General features: G+C 40.3%; 1 protein-coding gene across 1 annotated transcript in view; it reads left to right on the forward strand.

The window, feature by feature from the left end:
- The first annotated feature begins 2501 nt into the window (after positions 1–2501).
- The window catches only part of CLNK (cytokine dependent hematopoietic cell linker), a 41420-nt gene continuing 26961 nt past the window's right edge, over positions 2502–16960 (forward strand). Inside the window, exon 1 of the mRNA XM_068149711.1 lies at positions 2502–2514. Coding sequence (XP_068005812.1) covers positions 2504–2514 — 11 coding nt within the window. The 5' untranslated portion in view covers positions 2502–2503. The remainder of the gene's footprint in view (positions 2515–16960) is intronic.

Genomic DNA, 16960 nt, shown 5'->3' on the forward strand with positions numbered 1-16960 from the left:
TGTCCATGTGGGACATATGAGGAACAGAGGAAGAAAGGCAGAGTCCCAGCATTTTGGATGCCCACAAAGTATTTTGTGGTCCTGCTGAAAAGCAGGCATGCAGTTAAGCCGATTGTCACTTACTCCTCTTTTCATCCATGGAACTTTTACACTTACAAACCAGGCCAAGTTTACTAGTCAAAACGACTGCACAAGTTTTTCTTAATCAATAGCAGGCATGTCTGGAAATTTGACTAACTACATTTATTCCAAGAATTTTATTTCCAAAGGCCCGCCGCACCCACAGCAAAGGCAGCCACCCAAATTCAGTAGGTGTAGGCTGCCAAAAAGTGGCTTATCACAACAGTTGTGTAGGGGAACTTTGTGTAGTGTTGCTTCTGTGCTGCGAGCGATTTCCAGCTAGGTTTAGTTGCAAGACATAAGGAGGCATTTCTGTGAACTAGCTGAATAGGATTTGGATGATCCTTCAGCTAAGTTCTACTTAGAGCTCTCTGGCATCTTTCTCAGTTGAATCCACCAATGTTTTTGAAGATTTCCACCTACTTTATCTTACATTCCCCACTAATGACAGCCTCAATCTTCCCATACTCTCAAAGAAAGCCTTAGAACAATTGTAAGGCTCGATTTTTCTCATGGGAGTTTTCTTTTTGTCCTCCTCCTGATATAGACCTTGTCCTTTGAAGCTCCATTCCATGCCAAAGCATTTGGAAATATTCCCAAAAAAAGAGATTATTGCATAACTCTATGCTATTAAATCCAAAATAATCCCCCTCACTTACAGTACTCTGAGTTACTACTAATTGTTAGAATTATTATAACTTTACAATTTGACTCATGCTATCTCTGAACATTTGGAAACAAGTTTAAACACAGACTCTAACAGGGAAAATGAGGCCCAAACTTTTACATCAATGACCTTTTGATCCCATATCTCACATTCTATAGCCAATTTCCATGTAGCTTTCTCCAGGATATTAAGGGAGCTTTGAGATATCTGAAGCATAATGTCCAATATTTAAGGCAGGGAAAATAGCTTTTCTTTTTTTGTTCTGTGATAAGAGATAAGAGAAGTGAGCATTCTCTGGTGAACTTCTTAAAAAGCAGTTATTTAAACAAAAGTGCTCTTTCTTGCACATCTTCCAGAATTTTAATCCTGTCTTAATTTTTGATGGTAATTAAGGAGCCTTTTTTCTCACTCAGACGTCCATCTGCCCCTACTGCAACTGCTTACTGTAAACCACAAACTACCCTTGACCGCTGCTGCTGTCACAAACAAGTTGTTGGGATTTCAGATGAAAAGCCATGTGCCAGAGAAAGCTACAAGAATTCCACAAAATAAATAAATAAATAAAAGCAGTGGAGAAAAACAGCAGGAGAAAGTTAAGTGTAGAAAAAGGAAAGGTTTTTGGTTCACTACTCAAATCATTCGGCGATAGCTAAAATTGGGTTAAGGCATTTCTAACTCAGTAGGATGTGCACACACTCCCCTGTAAAATACACACCAGAAAAAAAAAGCTTAAGATTTTTTTTTTCTCTGTGAATTTAAGGCCAATTTTAAATGAAAATGTGAAGTAGAGTGAAGGTATTATAAAGCTCAGCAGCAGTCAGTAAACATAAGGTTGCGGGGTCCTGCCATTTGACAAGTAACTGCACATTAGGAGAGGAGACAATAAAACTATTTTTCACTCTCCCCACAGTTATTAAGCTGAGGGAAAGTAATGGCAGTGGACAGTGATAGAGCCAGAGTAAATGGAAAAGTTATAAATTTCATTTTTATGTCTAAATTATGTGACTGCTAAGGTTTCTATTAAGAAATATCAGTCAGAGGCAAGCACAGAATTGGAAAATTGATTGAGTCATTAGCTTGAAAGACTCACAGCAATACAAGAGCTGGTAACTCTGAAACAGCCTTTACAATTCTAGATTTCTCCAACAAAAAATCCAAGACCAAACTTTTTAAAGGAGTGTGCATTGTCTACATTCAGATTTTAATTCCTTTTTTTGTGACCAAGCAGTTTCACAGCCCCACAAGGCTCAGATTGGATTTTCAGAGACCCTTTTCAAAATTTATCCTTGGTTTGTAAAACTTAAACCTCACTTCACAAATTCCCACATAAATACAGATCTGTATGTATGAATTCTACTGCTGACTGCACAGATGGCAGTGGTAGAACAATGCATGCAGAAATGAAAACCTGTTATGTACTAAAGGAGAGATCATTAAGGCCACTTCTGAAAAATGTGACTTTGCTATACGCTTTCTGATGCTGGTCATAATCATTATCACATCTTCAAACTAACTCCTGTCAGAATTGAAGCATTTTCTCCTCAGAACAGGGGAGGTCTCAAATTAAGTTATTGTCTAGTTTAGCAAAAAGCATTCAGAGGGAGGGAAAATATACTACAAATTAATACATGTAGATTTTTGAGACTCAGAATAAACAAGATTTACTTTTTCCATCACAGACACTTCTGAAGATTTGCATATCCATGACCAGGAATCATGAACAAGGAGTAAGTACAGTCCTTGAACATTTGCCAACCTCTATTTGTCACTCTACACTTAGCTGTTATTGCATTTAATTATTGATGTTAATGTTATGCTTCATTCATGCTGAAGCTTACATGGCAGTCTCACAGTCTTTCCACATCTTCTATAATCTGTTACTGCCTTCTACCTTTGTCTTTCCTGAAACTGCCCTCTTCTGCTCCTAGTTCTCAGATCACTCCTCCAGGATGATTTCTGAAGGATGTCCTTAATTCCCCTACACAAACCTCTAGTATTCAGAATATAAATCTTATCCATCTTCCTAGCAGAACATTTCAGGGATTTTAAAGAAGTTAAAAGAACCATCAGCCTGCTGCTACCAGTGCTGGTGGGATACAGGCAGGAATAGAGCAACTCAAACAGTATTGGCTCCACTATCAATCACTGAGGTACACCACTAGTGACTGGCCTCCAGCTGGACTTTGTACCACTGATCACTACCCTCTAGGCATAGCTCTTCAGCCAATTTTCAATCCTCTTCAATCCCAGCTTATCTACCTCACATCCGGCATGTCTACAAGACTAAATCATAAACATATATGCAAATCCTATTAGGCTACAGCTCTTTTTTCTTGTTGTTTTCCCATTCTTCTAACAGCATTTTTGAAGGGATGCTATCACATCTCAGGCACAATTTAAAGTCCCTGCTATTTTCACATCAGGGGTGTGGTGTGTGTTTGGATGGAAGAAGCCCCCCCAGTAACTGGTGCAGGAGCCGTGCAGCACAGAGGGCAATAGCATCTAAAAGCATCTACTTTTGCTTCAAGCTTTGAGTTTTGCTAAGTGTAGTTTTCTCCCAGGGACAAAACCACCTTTCACTTCTTGCATCTGTTGGCTTCAGGGTAGAACTGAAATCACAAGGAATGTAAGGGAGACTATGTAATTTCTTAGTTACAGGTTTGCAAAACCCTTCAGTTTTGCATGACACAGAGGCTACGACAGAAGTGACATTATTTTGACCAGCAGCCAGAGGTTGTGCTTTGGGAAGCAAAGAAGGGTGTTGGGTTTTTTGAGCTCTGCCACTCCTTCATGTAGGCTCAGGACCATTGATCAGGGTCAGCTCATGACATTTTTGCAGGAGTCCTGCAGCTTCTGCATACCACCCCCCAGTGGAACAATAAGGATCTTGAAAACAGCAAGTTTTCTGGAGAAAAGCTCAGTCTCTACTTCATTTTCTGTTGTGGTTATTTTTATGCACTCCAGACAGCAAGAAAATGCTATTACAGAAACACCCTGTAGCTCCCAGATCCTCTAAATAAATAGCTAACTTATCTTAAACTGGTTAAACTTGTAGTAACCTGCTGGCCAGCAGCTCACTGCTCAATAAAGTGAATCACTAGAGTATTTACCCCCAAGAGCAGGCAAGGCTTGCAGCTCTAAGTTTAGAGCCAGCTTTAGCAGATTCACCTTGGCTGAAGGCCCTCTAGTAACTGAATTAGAGATGTGCAGTCAGGCTTTATGCATGGGGTGAGGGGTTGAATTTGTGGGTGTGCAGGAGCACTAACATAATAGCCTAGCACAAATAACATGTTCTGGCAGGTAACTGTTGCTCAACTATTTTAAGAGCAATTGTGTTCAAAATGGCCAAGATCAGGTCATACCTGATACCTCTGCTGCACTTGCACATGTTTTTTCTCATGTTCATCTAGGTAAAAAGTCTTCTTCAGTTATCAGTGCTCAGGATTAGCTAAGTGAAACTTGACAAATACCCATTTTCTCAGCTATCCCAAAAAAAATACAACAAATGGCTTAGTTCTCAGAGTAGTGGATCTAGGAACAAGAAGGGGGACATCTGATTTATAAAATTAAGACCAGTTCCCAAGGTCTTCCCAGGTTTATCAGATACATATTTTGCTATAGTTTCTATAGATGTCAAGTATGTAGCAAGTCAGCTCTCCTAGCTAACCTCCACTTTTGACACTGGCTGATCAATAACAAGGCTTATCTGTTGTGAGTCTCTAATTATGAAGGTGTTAAAAAAAAAAATATCCCAAGTTACAATAATAGAATAGAATCAACAAGGTTGGAAAAGACCTCAAAGATCATCAAGTCCAGCCTGTCACCCAAGACCTCATGACTACTAGCCCATGGCACCGAGTGCCACATCCAATCCCCTCTTGAGCACCTCCAGGGACAGCGATAATGAATTGATTAGAACCATGACACGTAGTGTTCTGTAAATATAGAGATGAACTACTGTAGTCCCAAGATCTGCTGGCAGAAAAACACATGTCTAGGGACCTGATCTTTACAACTTAAGTGGTAAAAAGTGTGTATAAAGTCACTTAGATTTATCATGTCAGAGTTATAGTCAGTAAAGTCATACAAAGCACAGGAGAGAAGCACAAGCTTTTCTCTCCTATCATTAAAAAAAACACCATTTATTCCCTCTAACTTGGATATCATTGGGAAATAAATACTTTTAAGTCTGGAACTGAAACTATGATAAAGTCAACACTCCCTGTCATCCTCAAACAAAGACATCCTTAAGATCTCCCAAAACCTTGCCACAGTCACTCCTCTAGCACAAAGAGCAAAGGCATAGCCTATATTCCTGACATTTTTAACTAAGACTATGAAGGAAAATAATGTCTAAAAGAGTTCTGTCTTTGTACATCATAAAATAACATCAAAAGGAACAAACAACCTTTGTGGTTCACCCTTCCACACACGTTAGCTCTGTGGGTGCTGTACAGAAATGGGGTTAGCACAGGGTTTCTGGAACACTGCACTCATCCTCTTTTCTGGTTTTATTTTTTTTCTGTTGGTTTTCTCTTTTTAATTTCATTTTCTCACAAAAATTGACCAGAGGGAAAGAACATGTGGCTAGTATTACCCTCTTTGAGGTCTTATAACAGCCATGCAATAGATCACTTAAAAAAAAAATAAAAAATAAATTAAGAAGTTGCCCTCAAGGCTGAAGACTGTTGAAGCCTCCCATGCTAGATAAAACCACCACTTTTGGTTTCAGCTGCAGCCCCTGCTGTGACTGCTCTTTTGAAGTGCTCACAGGTAGGAGCAGCTCAGCAGAGAAAGCCCTGCTGTTTCAAACCGAGGAGCCTGACCCTCCCGAGCTTACTTTCTGCTTGTTCTGCAAAAACTCCTGCTAAGCTGCAGGCAAAGGTATTCAAACAGGAGGGTGATAGGTACATTGGAAACACTGCAATTGATTAAATGACATTTTGGGGGGGAGGGAGGCTGAAGTTTAACCTAAGCTCTTTGCTCCTCTGTGTAGCATAGCCACAAACTGCATTTTAACCTGCTTTTTAAGGCTGGTGGCTTACCTTTGCTATGGGAGTGGATTTTTACCTACACCTGAGACTGAAGATGCTGTGGTATCACCTGCCTTTGAAGTAGACACAAAGATGTCTCTTTGCATTGAGAAGAGAGTCTTTAAGTCAAGTTCCAACTAAGCTACAGCAAATTTAAAGCCAATCTTTGAAGACAGTAGGTCTCTTTTTCAGTAGAGAGGAGCTTCAACCCCAGCTGTGAGTACTTCAAAGACAGAGATTCCACAGCTGGAACTACAGCTAGAATTAAGATGCCAGCTTTCAACTCACATTGCTTTTCATGATCCAAAGTTTTACAGCATCAGTTTTATGAATATACACATTTCACTAAATTAGAAGCCATCTATAACACTCATTTGCAGTTTTAAATATAGCTCCACTCTGAAATCTTATTTAGATGAAGTAGACATTTTAGCATTTGTGAATTATTTACATTTGTCAGAGGCCTCCCTTTCCAGAGGATCACAAATATCCCTCCTGTAGCTCTGTAAGGTGCTAGAGGTAAGATTTGCCTTTATTAGCATGTCAGGCAGAGCTGTTCCTATGATCAGTCAAGACCCCTGAAATATTTACACAATATACTGAGGAATGATTTCACAACCCAGCCAAATACAGTGTTCTCTGCAAAAAGGCCAGTGCTATAGGGAGAAAGAGTGTTATTCCCCAGACTTTGCTCAGAAACTGACAAAGTCCTTCAAGCACACAGCTTGGCATGTGAAGGGAGAGCTAAAAGCAAGTCTGGTGGCTTTTGCTCCTCTGTGAGTGTGGCAAGGCAGGAGAGAACAACCTCACCACAGAGGCATAGCATTCAGGGGAAGCTTGGTTCAGGCTAGACAAAAGCACAGATTTTATAACACTGCTTGAAAAAGAAATCTCCGTGATAGATTCAAAAATAATCTGCCGTAGGTTAATCTACAGACCCCTCTCTCTTATCCCTGATCCATAGATACATAGTTCTGCCATTCTCCACCTCCTCAGTTTGGAGTCCCAGGACCAGATCTAGACCAGACAAGGGATGCAAAAGGCAAGCTCTCTGCTGGACTATTGTCTACAGGGCGCATTAAGCCAACAGAAGGAGTGGAAAAGTATCCCAAGAACAGGATTCTTAGGGGCTGTCAATTCCATTTTTTAGTCATGAATGTTATTTCCTCTGAAATGAAGCTCTACTTTTAGGAGTTTGCCCTTCTATTTTTAATGAAAAAGCAAAGTCAATAATTTACAGCCTTGCTGACAAAAAGGCCTCTTTAAAAACTTCTCAAGACTTTCTTAGTGAAGTAGCTTTATTTTACTTTGTCTAAATTATCTGGTGAACAAAACATTCTTGTTTATTTGGCTTTGCTTATATGTTTCCTCTCCAAATGAAGAGAATGGGATGAAATCAGGAGGAAAAACTAAATTAAACTGGAGACAGCTTGGTGCTTCCTAAAGAGTCCTTTCTGCATAGTCATTACACCTCCCATTTCCTCCCTGCCTCCTCTGGGCAAGAGGCAATACTCCATTATACCAGCCCCACGAGGAGAAGCAATTTGATGTTTCCTATCTGGCCACTCTGGAATTACTGTCAATTAAGCTGCTCTGTGCAAGAGTATCTCTTGTTCCATATTGGGGTTTACATTTTGTCTACAGCTATGAAGCTTTTTCAACGTTTTTAAACAAGGGCAGTACAATGTCTTTGAAGGGATTAGAAGATTGCCCTTTTCTTACTGCAACTTAGAGTATACTAGAGGGCTATGGAGTAAATATAATGTTGTAATTAACTGGAGTGGCTCTGCTGATGTTATTAACCATGAGCGTGTAACTCAAGTGGCTTCTGAATAGCCACAAAGCCCCAGGAGTGAAATACAGCTCTGTATTCACTTCATAGCCATCTGTTATTATTAAAATATGCTGGATTTTGCAGTTAATGCTGAAAGTTCTGAAGTAAGGCATCACTCTCAGATGCTGGAAAATGGTGGGGTTTTTTCCCCCCTCAATGGTAGGTGACTGGGGGAGCTGGCAAAAATTATAATTCATTGGTACTAAACATTAGTTTTATTTGACTGCGTCACAGCAAAGACATGCTTGTAATGCTGATTACCTTCCCTTTTTTAACTTCCAATGCAGTATTCTTTTTCATCCTAATTCTTCATTCTAAGCAGTTTTATGTGCATCCAGTGTAGCTATAGCCTGCATTATGGAGGAGTGGAAAACACACAGTCCAAAGTCTTTATGGCTCTCCCTGCTCTGTGGTAGAGAGCCCAGCTTATGAGTTGCAGTTTTATTAAGGTGAAGGTTCCGGCAACCAGTAGAGCAGCTGATGCTCCTGTGGGTTTGATCTGGACACAAACATGACTATATTCTCATCTGCATTCCCTCAGTATTTCAAAAACTGTATGCTTACAATTTTTAAGGTGCTTATACTACCTCTGGCCCTTGAGAAAGCAAAACAGGAACCCTGTCTGGGACAGCAAAACTCTGGAAGCCATCAGTCCTTAAGCTTTGAGCACTGAACTGGAATTTACTGGTCTTTTGCTGCTTTAAGGTTCAGAATTGGGATTGAGGCTCAAGACCTAGATTGAGGAGATAGCTTCAACCTGTCACCTAAACCCCACAGAAGTAGGATGTGGCTTAGCAGCAGCGTGGTTAGGTCTGTGGAAGGTTTCACTCAAGTACCATTAAGGGTAAGTTCCACTCAGGGAGTAGGTGGCATTGGAGAATGCAAAGTTTACTACTGGCCTGCTGAAGGCTACAGGAGAAGAGCTGTGGCTAGCTGAGCGAATGAGCTGTGTTTAGTTTCAGGATGAGAATAGATTGTCTTGCAGTATATCTCTGCAGGGCTAAGAGACATTTTTGGCCAACTCTTACTAAGAATCGAAAGCAGCCAAAAATAATAACAACACCCAGACAAAAGTCTTTCTGGTGGGTTGTTGGTGGTTGGGGTTTTTGGCTGTGAACACAAGTAAGTTGCATATCAGCTGAAAGCAAGCATAAAGGGTTTGGCTAAACTTATTCCTTCAGAAAGATACATGTTTCTCATGTGTGTGTCAGACTAGGGTAGTAAGTTTTCTCTTTCCATTTTTAACCCTGAGATTTATATACATTTGTGCATATTTTATTGGTTTTATTTTCATTAGATCTGTTTTAGCTTTCCAGTCCTGATGTCTCTCACCCTTATTCCCTTTCTTTTCCCCTTTGGGAAGGAAGAGGGGTTAATGGAGAGCATCTCTCCCTCATCTAGTGGCTGGCCCAGCCCCAACCCTCAATAGTCATGTTATGGCTAGGAGGTGAATCTCCAGTTAACTTTGCCATATTCCCTAATTTAACCAGAAGGTAAATCTGTGCAATAGCATGTGCACATGAAAGCATTCTGCAATGTGCTAGAGTAAGGGCATGCAGCAATGGCAGCAATATTGCAAATGGCAAGTTGGAAAGCGGTATATTTACAGTCCTAGTTTTTGACAGGTCTCTACTGCAAAGACATCAGAGAAATCTGATCAACCCCCTTTTGAAATCAATGGAAACTGTCCCATAAATGTATTTGGCTCTAGGTCATTCATTAGATTATGAATGGGCTTGCTGATGAATTGATGTAATATTAATGATTCAGCCATTAACGACAGAAGTGTTTTGAGAAGGTTATGCCATTAGCACTATTGATTTTTACCAGGCAGCCTAACCATTTTGTTCTCCCCAGATACAGAAACACAATGTTTGGTCTCTGCTCCTCTGAGCAATGTCTGATAGCAACTAAAGTTGTTACATGCAAGAAATAAATACAGAAATAAAAAATAAATGATTGAGCATAACTGGAAGAAATTAACTAGCCCAGTGTGGAGCCAAGCTCTACACATGATCTGAGTCCAAGATCCCTTCATGCACAAAGGATGGACTTGAGTACTGTTCCAATTTTATCACCTTCAAATCCCTGTGTATCACAGGAAAATTTGACTTAAATTACTGCTGATCCATTATGAAAATCCAGATTAGCCAGTTATTCACAGAACAGTTTGTTTCCTTGTAGCCCCTGGACTCCTGCTTCTGCTTTTGTTGAATGGACTTCAAGGAGAGAAGAACTGGGAAAAGGATTAAATATTAGGCTGCAGTTGAAAGTGATTATTTAAGAAACCTTTCTAAAATGAACATTGTGCTGCTTGTGAAATGTGGCCCATTTTCATCCTTGCCAGCTACCAGAATCAGGCACTTATGCACAAAGGCTTTAGAAACAGCAAGGTCTATTCCACCCTTGCCCCTCTTCTTTAGTAAGCTTTTCATGTAGGCATCTAACATTTCACCTACGTACATGTCATGAGCTGTCAAGCAGCATGAACTGAAATCCCCAGATCAGGTAGCTGGCAGCTCTGGGCAGATACCCAGCCATGGCTTCTGTAGAGTTTATACCCTCCAGAATGGTTTACAACTGCAGAATAGCGGTCAAAAACAAGAAGAGGGTTAAGCTGGGATTGGTCAGGACAGGCACAGATGGCAACCTAAGGATAGCCAAGAACATGAGTTTTTACATCAAGTTAGATAATTGAAAGAAAAGAAAGAAGAAAAAAAAAGTGGAGGATTTTTATTCTTTTTTTCAGAGCATTTAGTTAGAGAAAAGTCAGTCTTTTCAAACATGAATGCCTACACTGAGTCAACAGCAGGTTAATTTAAGCATGTAATTCACCTTTCAGGACCCCAATCTGAGAGATAGGGGTGTTTAAATAATCAAAGTTAACCTGTTCAGCAAAGCCCCTTCTCTTTCTCCCAGACTGCAGCATTTCTTACAGTTCCTCAGTGTGAGTTCTAAAGATTGCTAGATCAAGACATCAAAATATGATGTGAAATTTTCAGGTAATTAATAGATACTCTTTTCCAGTTAGACTCACTGGTTTACTATTGGTGTCCTCCACCAAAACACCTCATTGTGTTTAAGAAACGCTGATGGCTGTTTTCCTAACAAAACAAAAAGAGGTAATACAAAAGTGTAGTTGGTTGGGTTTTTTACCATTTTGGGCATTGCTAAATTAATTATTTCTGTTTGTTATTAGCTGGCCATTCTAGAGCTCCAATATTATGCATAGAAATGAAAGAAGCAGCTATGAAGGTACTTACTTGCTTTCATTTTTACTTGGAAGAGTGATGACAATGCTTACCTCTCATACAGCATGGAAACCCCTCCTGTGAGAATACTTGGAGAAATCATTTTCATGCACCTATAAACTGGGTTTCATTAGCAACCTGCAACTGCAGTGTAATACTGTTGGTTCATAGATACTAAGGATGTGGATACAGGCTGCCAGTGCAGTAGCAGTAAACTGGAATGCCTCACTGTACACCATTCTTTTCTCTAGATACGTATTTCACTCCTACCTTGGGCAGGGTAATTTTATTCTCCCCGCATACTAAGAGCCATATTTTAGGTTAGAGTCTGTCTGTGAGGGAGGGATCAAGTACTTGCATTATTATATTTATATGCAGATTACTCCACCTTGACTCAGAGAGAATGAAATTAAATTAAAAGCTGCTTACCTATTAGCCCTTTCCTCACAGCAGATAGCGAGGAAGGACAGGAACAGCATTTTCTGAGTTCTCTTTCGTTACTGGCCTGTCATGTGCAATAGGTCTGCTCAAGTTGTTTTATGATTTGGTGTTGTAGAGAGGCAGCAAACCATCAGCATAACAGGAATAAAGAGGGAATTTTGATTCAGGCACTTAACTCTTCAGTCAAATGTCTGCTGAAACAGCAGGTTTGCCCAAGGCTATGGGGAAGATTGCCAGACTGTAGTAGAAAGAGCTATACACGTAATAACAACACCCTGGGCAGTGCTGGGTCACACAGCACCTCCCCTGATTCCCTGGCAAGGAGCTGTAACCAGCACTGAAACCTCTGAGATAAGATATCGCCTGCCTGGCTTCTGTTTGCTCCCAGGATGTTGCTTATCTGCAGAGGTGGAGGGAGATAACAAACCTTCAGCATCTCTGACCACTGAGTCTGAGATGCATAGGTATTCATAAGGCAAGGAGAGAGCTAGAAGGCTTTAGCTTCCTTTTTCACACCAAGCAGTCCTCAAAAGGCCTGGCAGACAATAACCCAAAGATTTCAAGCACTAGCAAGAGAATTAAGAAGTTAAATACTTTTCCCTCTGACTTCTGTAGGTGAATAGGGATTTGCACTCTTCATTACAAGATGCAAGGGAAGAGATAAGCAATGCATCCTGATGTATGGACTTAAAAAGTCAGTAAAAATAACTAGGTAGGTAATAACATAGAACAAGTCTGAAAACAATACTGCTTATAAGAAGGGGGGGGGGAGAATAATTGTTAAAATACAGATGAACATTCTGAAAAGACACACATGGCAGGCTGAATTCTCTTTAGATGGACTGCTTTCAAATTCTGCATGCCCTCTGAGAGCACCTGTATTAGCAGGATCTTCATGAAAAAGTAAACCCCATTTGTTTCCCATTCACATCTGAGCTCTTTATTCCAGAAGAAACTCTCTACCATTTAGATGTGAAAAAATCCCAAGGGGTTGCACAAAAGGTAAGAAATGTAAAAATTAAAATAGTTGCAGTGATGCAACCTCAAACCTCCATAAACTGCTAATATCATCCCAGGACCACATTCAAATGAGGCATTATAATTGAATAACTCTCATTTCTATGGTCACAAACCACAGAGCTTCAAGAGCATCTTATTATTATTACTATGTTAATATGAACCATTTTAAAGGCTTCCCTCACTCATGCTCACTCTAGTATTTAGCTGCTTGGACTGAACAATGTGGAACCCCTATCCACATGACCCATTCAGCTCATTTGTGCGTTTCCCTCTTCTTATACAATGCAAGAACCCAGGTGAGTTTAGCAAGACTACTGAGACACCATTTTTATTCCCACTTAACAAGAATTTCCACTTCCATCCACTCTTTGCCTAATCTCCCTGCTCTACACTGTGCCATGGCAGAACTGCTAATGTAGATAAGAAAATGCTTGGCATAAACACGCACAGTAATGTGAACAGTAACCACAGGCACCAAAGCTCCTACTAGCATTCTTCCAAGTGTCAAAAGCCCTAATTTCCAACCAGAACCTCCTTTGAGGCCATTTCTTCTTGTCCTGTCACTTGTTGTATGTGATAAGGAACCAACTCTCACTTCACTCCAACCTCCTTTGAGGCAGTTGAAGAGGACGATAGGGTCTCATTTCAAGAAGTAAATATTAAAGAAGCTGCATGGTACTGCCTTGTGCAAGGTATGGTGTTAAGGATACATACAGGAGGGGTAAGGCATGGAGGAGTCAGGCTCATGGTTCATTCCACTTTATTCAGAGGCAAAACTTCCGTGCCACACCTTCCCAAGGAATCTTTGCAATGTGGTTCAGATTATATTGCAGCATTTGACTTGAAATGTCCCAAACTACTCTGATGCTGTGTGAGTAATTTTTGTCTCCTTTGATAGAAGAGTCGTGAGAAGAAAACCGTGCCAAACACCAGAGCTTTTCCAGACATTTCTCTGCCCAGCACGGTGTCACACACAACAAAACCAAATTTCTGTTTTGTAACAGTGATGTCTTCAAAGGGCCAGTTTCTGAGACTATTTGCAATTAAGGTTGAGCAAACTACTTTCTTCTACAAGATCACAACTGTCTAGCTTGAAACATGCCTTGGTACAGTGCCACTCTTTTCTTCAGCCACAACCCAAGATCCCTTTTTCCTCTTTTTAATCTCTTCCATGCGGTGCAAATTTACCTGGCTAGGCTTCAGTACAGCAACTCCAAATCAGATGAGGCTCTAATACAAATAGAAGTATGGTCTGTGTGTCCTAATTGTCAGCCTGAATACCTGTATTAACCAGTACTAGAGAGGTGGGATTCACACCCCATTCACCAGGGGACCCATTTCCCCGATAAAACCAGTTTCAATATCCCGTATTATTTTTTGTGTGCAGCCTTGAAAAGAGTTGGCATTTCGCAGCTTGTTAATGCAGTTTGGCACAAAGGAAATGTTTCTATTTGACATTTCTAAAATCTGCATTTAACCACTGCAATAATTAATTAATGCTCATTGTGTTTGCGTTTCTGTGGGGTTATTTGAACCGATATTATGCTGACTGGTTGGGGTGTTTATACATAGCATTTTAAAGGTTGCCAGGGAAACCCAGAGCATTCTTTTTTTTCCCTGAAGAAAATAATTCAAGTCAATTGTGCCAGTCATAATTCTTAAATAGTTTTGCAAGTCATCAGTTACATAATTATGCTAAGCTAATAGAGCCTTTAATATTTATTATTTGCTCCTAACACTTAGTTTTAGGTAAAAAAAAAAACCCAGAGCAAGTCTCCTCCTACGTGACACACTTGGAGGGCTACAGCTGTAGTAGTTTAAATATGTTAATCATATAAGCATCTGGTTTATGGAGTTCCTTTCTAATGTCACAATGCTGAGTACAATGCTTCAGTGGATGATCTTTTTACTGATTCATAAAACTGACCTTTATAAATTAAAAGAATGTGAAAAAAAATGAAGGTCCACTTTAGGGCAGGATTTGGGACATGTTTCAGAAAAGTGGTTAGGCCTTTGCCTCAGACCTGGATAATGTTTTTATGCCTGCGTCAGGACCGTGATCCTGGAACCCCTGTCACAGCTGAAAGGTCATAGAATAGAATCATAGAAATATTAAAGTTGGAAAAGACTTCTAAACTCATCCAGTCCAACCATCAATCCACCACCACCATGCCCGCTAAAGCATGTCCCAGTGACATGTCTACACATTTTTCAAACATCTCCAGGGATGGTGACCCCACCACTTCCCTGAGCAGCCTGTTCCAATGCCTGACCACTCTCTAAGGAAATAAGTTTTTTCTAATATCTAATCCATTGTAAAGAGCAAATGACTTTTCCCTCCCCCTCTGTCAGCTCTGCTTCCCTGTGTGCATGTTGTGGGCTGACACTGGTCATCGGTGGAGCCCTGCTGAGCTACTTGCTCCATCCACCCCATGGGATGGAGGAGAAACAGAAGAGCAAGAAGTGAGGAAACTTGTGGGTTCAGATAAAGATGATTTTGTAAATACAGAAAAGAGAAAAAAAAAATCAAACCAAAACAAAGCCCAGCACTGTGAAGGCAATCACTAAGCTGAAGCTGCCTCCAAAACATGATATGGTATGGGATATCCCTTTGGTCAGTTGGTGTCAGCTGTCCCAACTGTGCTCCCTCCCAACCTCTCACCCACCCCCTAGCCTGCTTTCTGGGAGGGCAGAACAGGAAAAAGACAAAGCCTTGATGCCGTGCAAGCACTGCTCAGCAGCAGTTAAAACCCGGGTGTTTTGTCAACACTGCTCAGGTCACAAATCCAAAGCACAGCACCATACAGGCTGCTTGAAGAAAATTACTTCCACCAGCAACAACCAGTATAGCACACTGCAGATTCTCTCACACATACACAGAAAGCCAAATCTTATTGCATGTAGTTCATTGCTCCATGTTTTATTCCTTTGCTTCTAATAAAACACTTTTTACCTTCAGTTTGTTGCTTTACCCCCCAAACGTTAGCTGCATCTACCCATTTTCCCTTGGTTTATACATCCTTTTGACTGGGGCTGAGCTTAGAATTGCAAATCATCTGGCCCAGGGACGATCTCCCCTGTGATAGGAGCTCTCAAACATTTCTGCAACCCCCCCAAAAATATGCAAAACTAAGTTCAACCCCCAAATATCTGCAGTAATGTCTAACCCATTGCTTCTGAAATTTTGGGCCAAATTATGCCATTTACAGCCTCTCATAAAGAAGGCCTTGACACAAGCATAGCAGGTTTGGAATCTAGTAACTGATTGATGCTTTAATCAGGCAATATTGAACTGTTTCATGTAAAGTACTGCAGTCAGAGGAGAGCTATTTAATGACACCTATTTTTATTGCTGTTTAACTGTTGAAAAGAGAGAATGGAGACATGACAAAATGGACTTCTCACTTTTAACAGCTGTATTTTAGCTGTTGACTTAGCCACCTTTTATTCCTATCAAATCAAGTTTACCCTAAAAATAATCCCATTAAATGCTGTGAAGCAAATCAGCTTTTAAATGTGCCTTACCATTTACCTAATCATTTCAAGACTCTTAAAAATGTTAAGATTTTTGAAACAGAAAAAACTTTTATACATCCAGTTCATGATAAATGAGTCACCATTTATTGCAACAGAGCACACCAAGATGAATTCAGTTAACATTAATGTAAATGTCATCTGTATATCTGTAGGTGTCCCATTGCAATATGTCTGCAGTTAAATATTAGTCAATCACCACTTAAAGTGAAGCCTACTTCCAGGTTTTTCTCCCCAGTCTGTCTTCTGGCCATGCACAATGTAATTTGAATCTCAAGCTGAATGGGTGCTGCTGCTCTATCTGCACCACTGAACTGCACTATCAGGGACACATGGTTTAAGGGTTTGTATCTGGTCAGTTCCATCTATGAGACTCATTCCAAAAAAAAGTTACAGAACACAGCCAGTTAAATTAAATTCCACATGTGCCTTAAGTTAAAAGAGGTTGAAGTGTCTTAAATTGCACAGGGAGAAAAAACATCCCACTTTTTGCAAAAGGAGGGAGCAATGTTGCTATACCATTGAGCAGTGAATGAAGAAAATCCTATGAAGGAAAAATCCTTTGGCCTTATAATTAGACATGGGGATTTAAGAAAATGGCATAACAGCACTTTAATGCAATGCATTTTAAAGCAAAAAAAATGGTGAAAGACACTTTTTGCTGTAATCTTTTTAGGTAAGGTGGGGATTTTATTAACACAGATCAAGCAAATGGTGCCCAGATGCCCTCACATTCTGAGCCCATTCCTGACAAATCCTGTACTTCTGAGGCATGTATGCTACTAGTTACCAGCAACATGTATGTTATGAAGGACTCAGGGAGGTAGCCAGTAACACAGGCATTCAGCCTCAGAGCTGCATCTCACACGCAGACAAAAACCAGACTAAACAGACTAAAATAGTTCCCTGCTGCAGGCAAGGGAGAACTTGCAGAAGGTCACTTTTCAGGAGCATGTTGGGAAGTTTGCCACCAGAAGAGGCAGGGAGGAATGCAGTAAATTCACACACACAGAGATTATGTTCACTGTACTTACAATACTCATATGCAATAGACTTTTGT

This window comes from Melanerpes formicivorus, unplaced genomic scaffold, assembly GCF_026170545.1.
Source record: "Melanerpes formicivorus ecotype bairdi unplaced genomic scaffold, bMelFor1.0.p_v2 SCAF_18, whole genome shotgun sequence".
Classification (NCBI taxonomy): domain Eukaryota; kingdom Metazoa; phylum Chordata; class Aves; order Piciformes; family Picidae; genus Melanerpes; species Melanerpes formicivorus.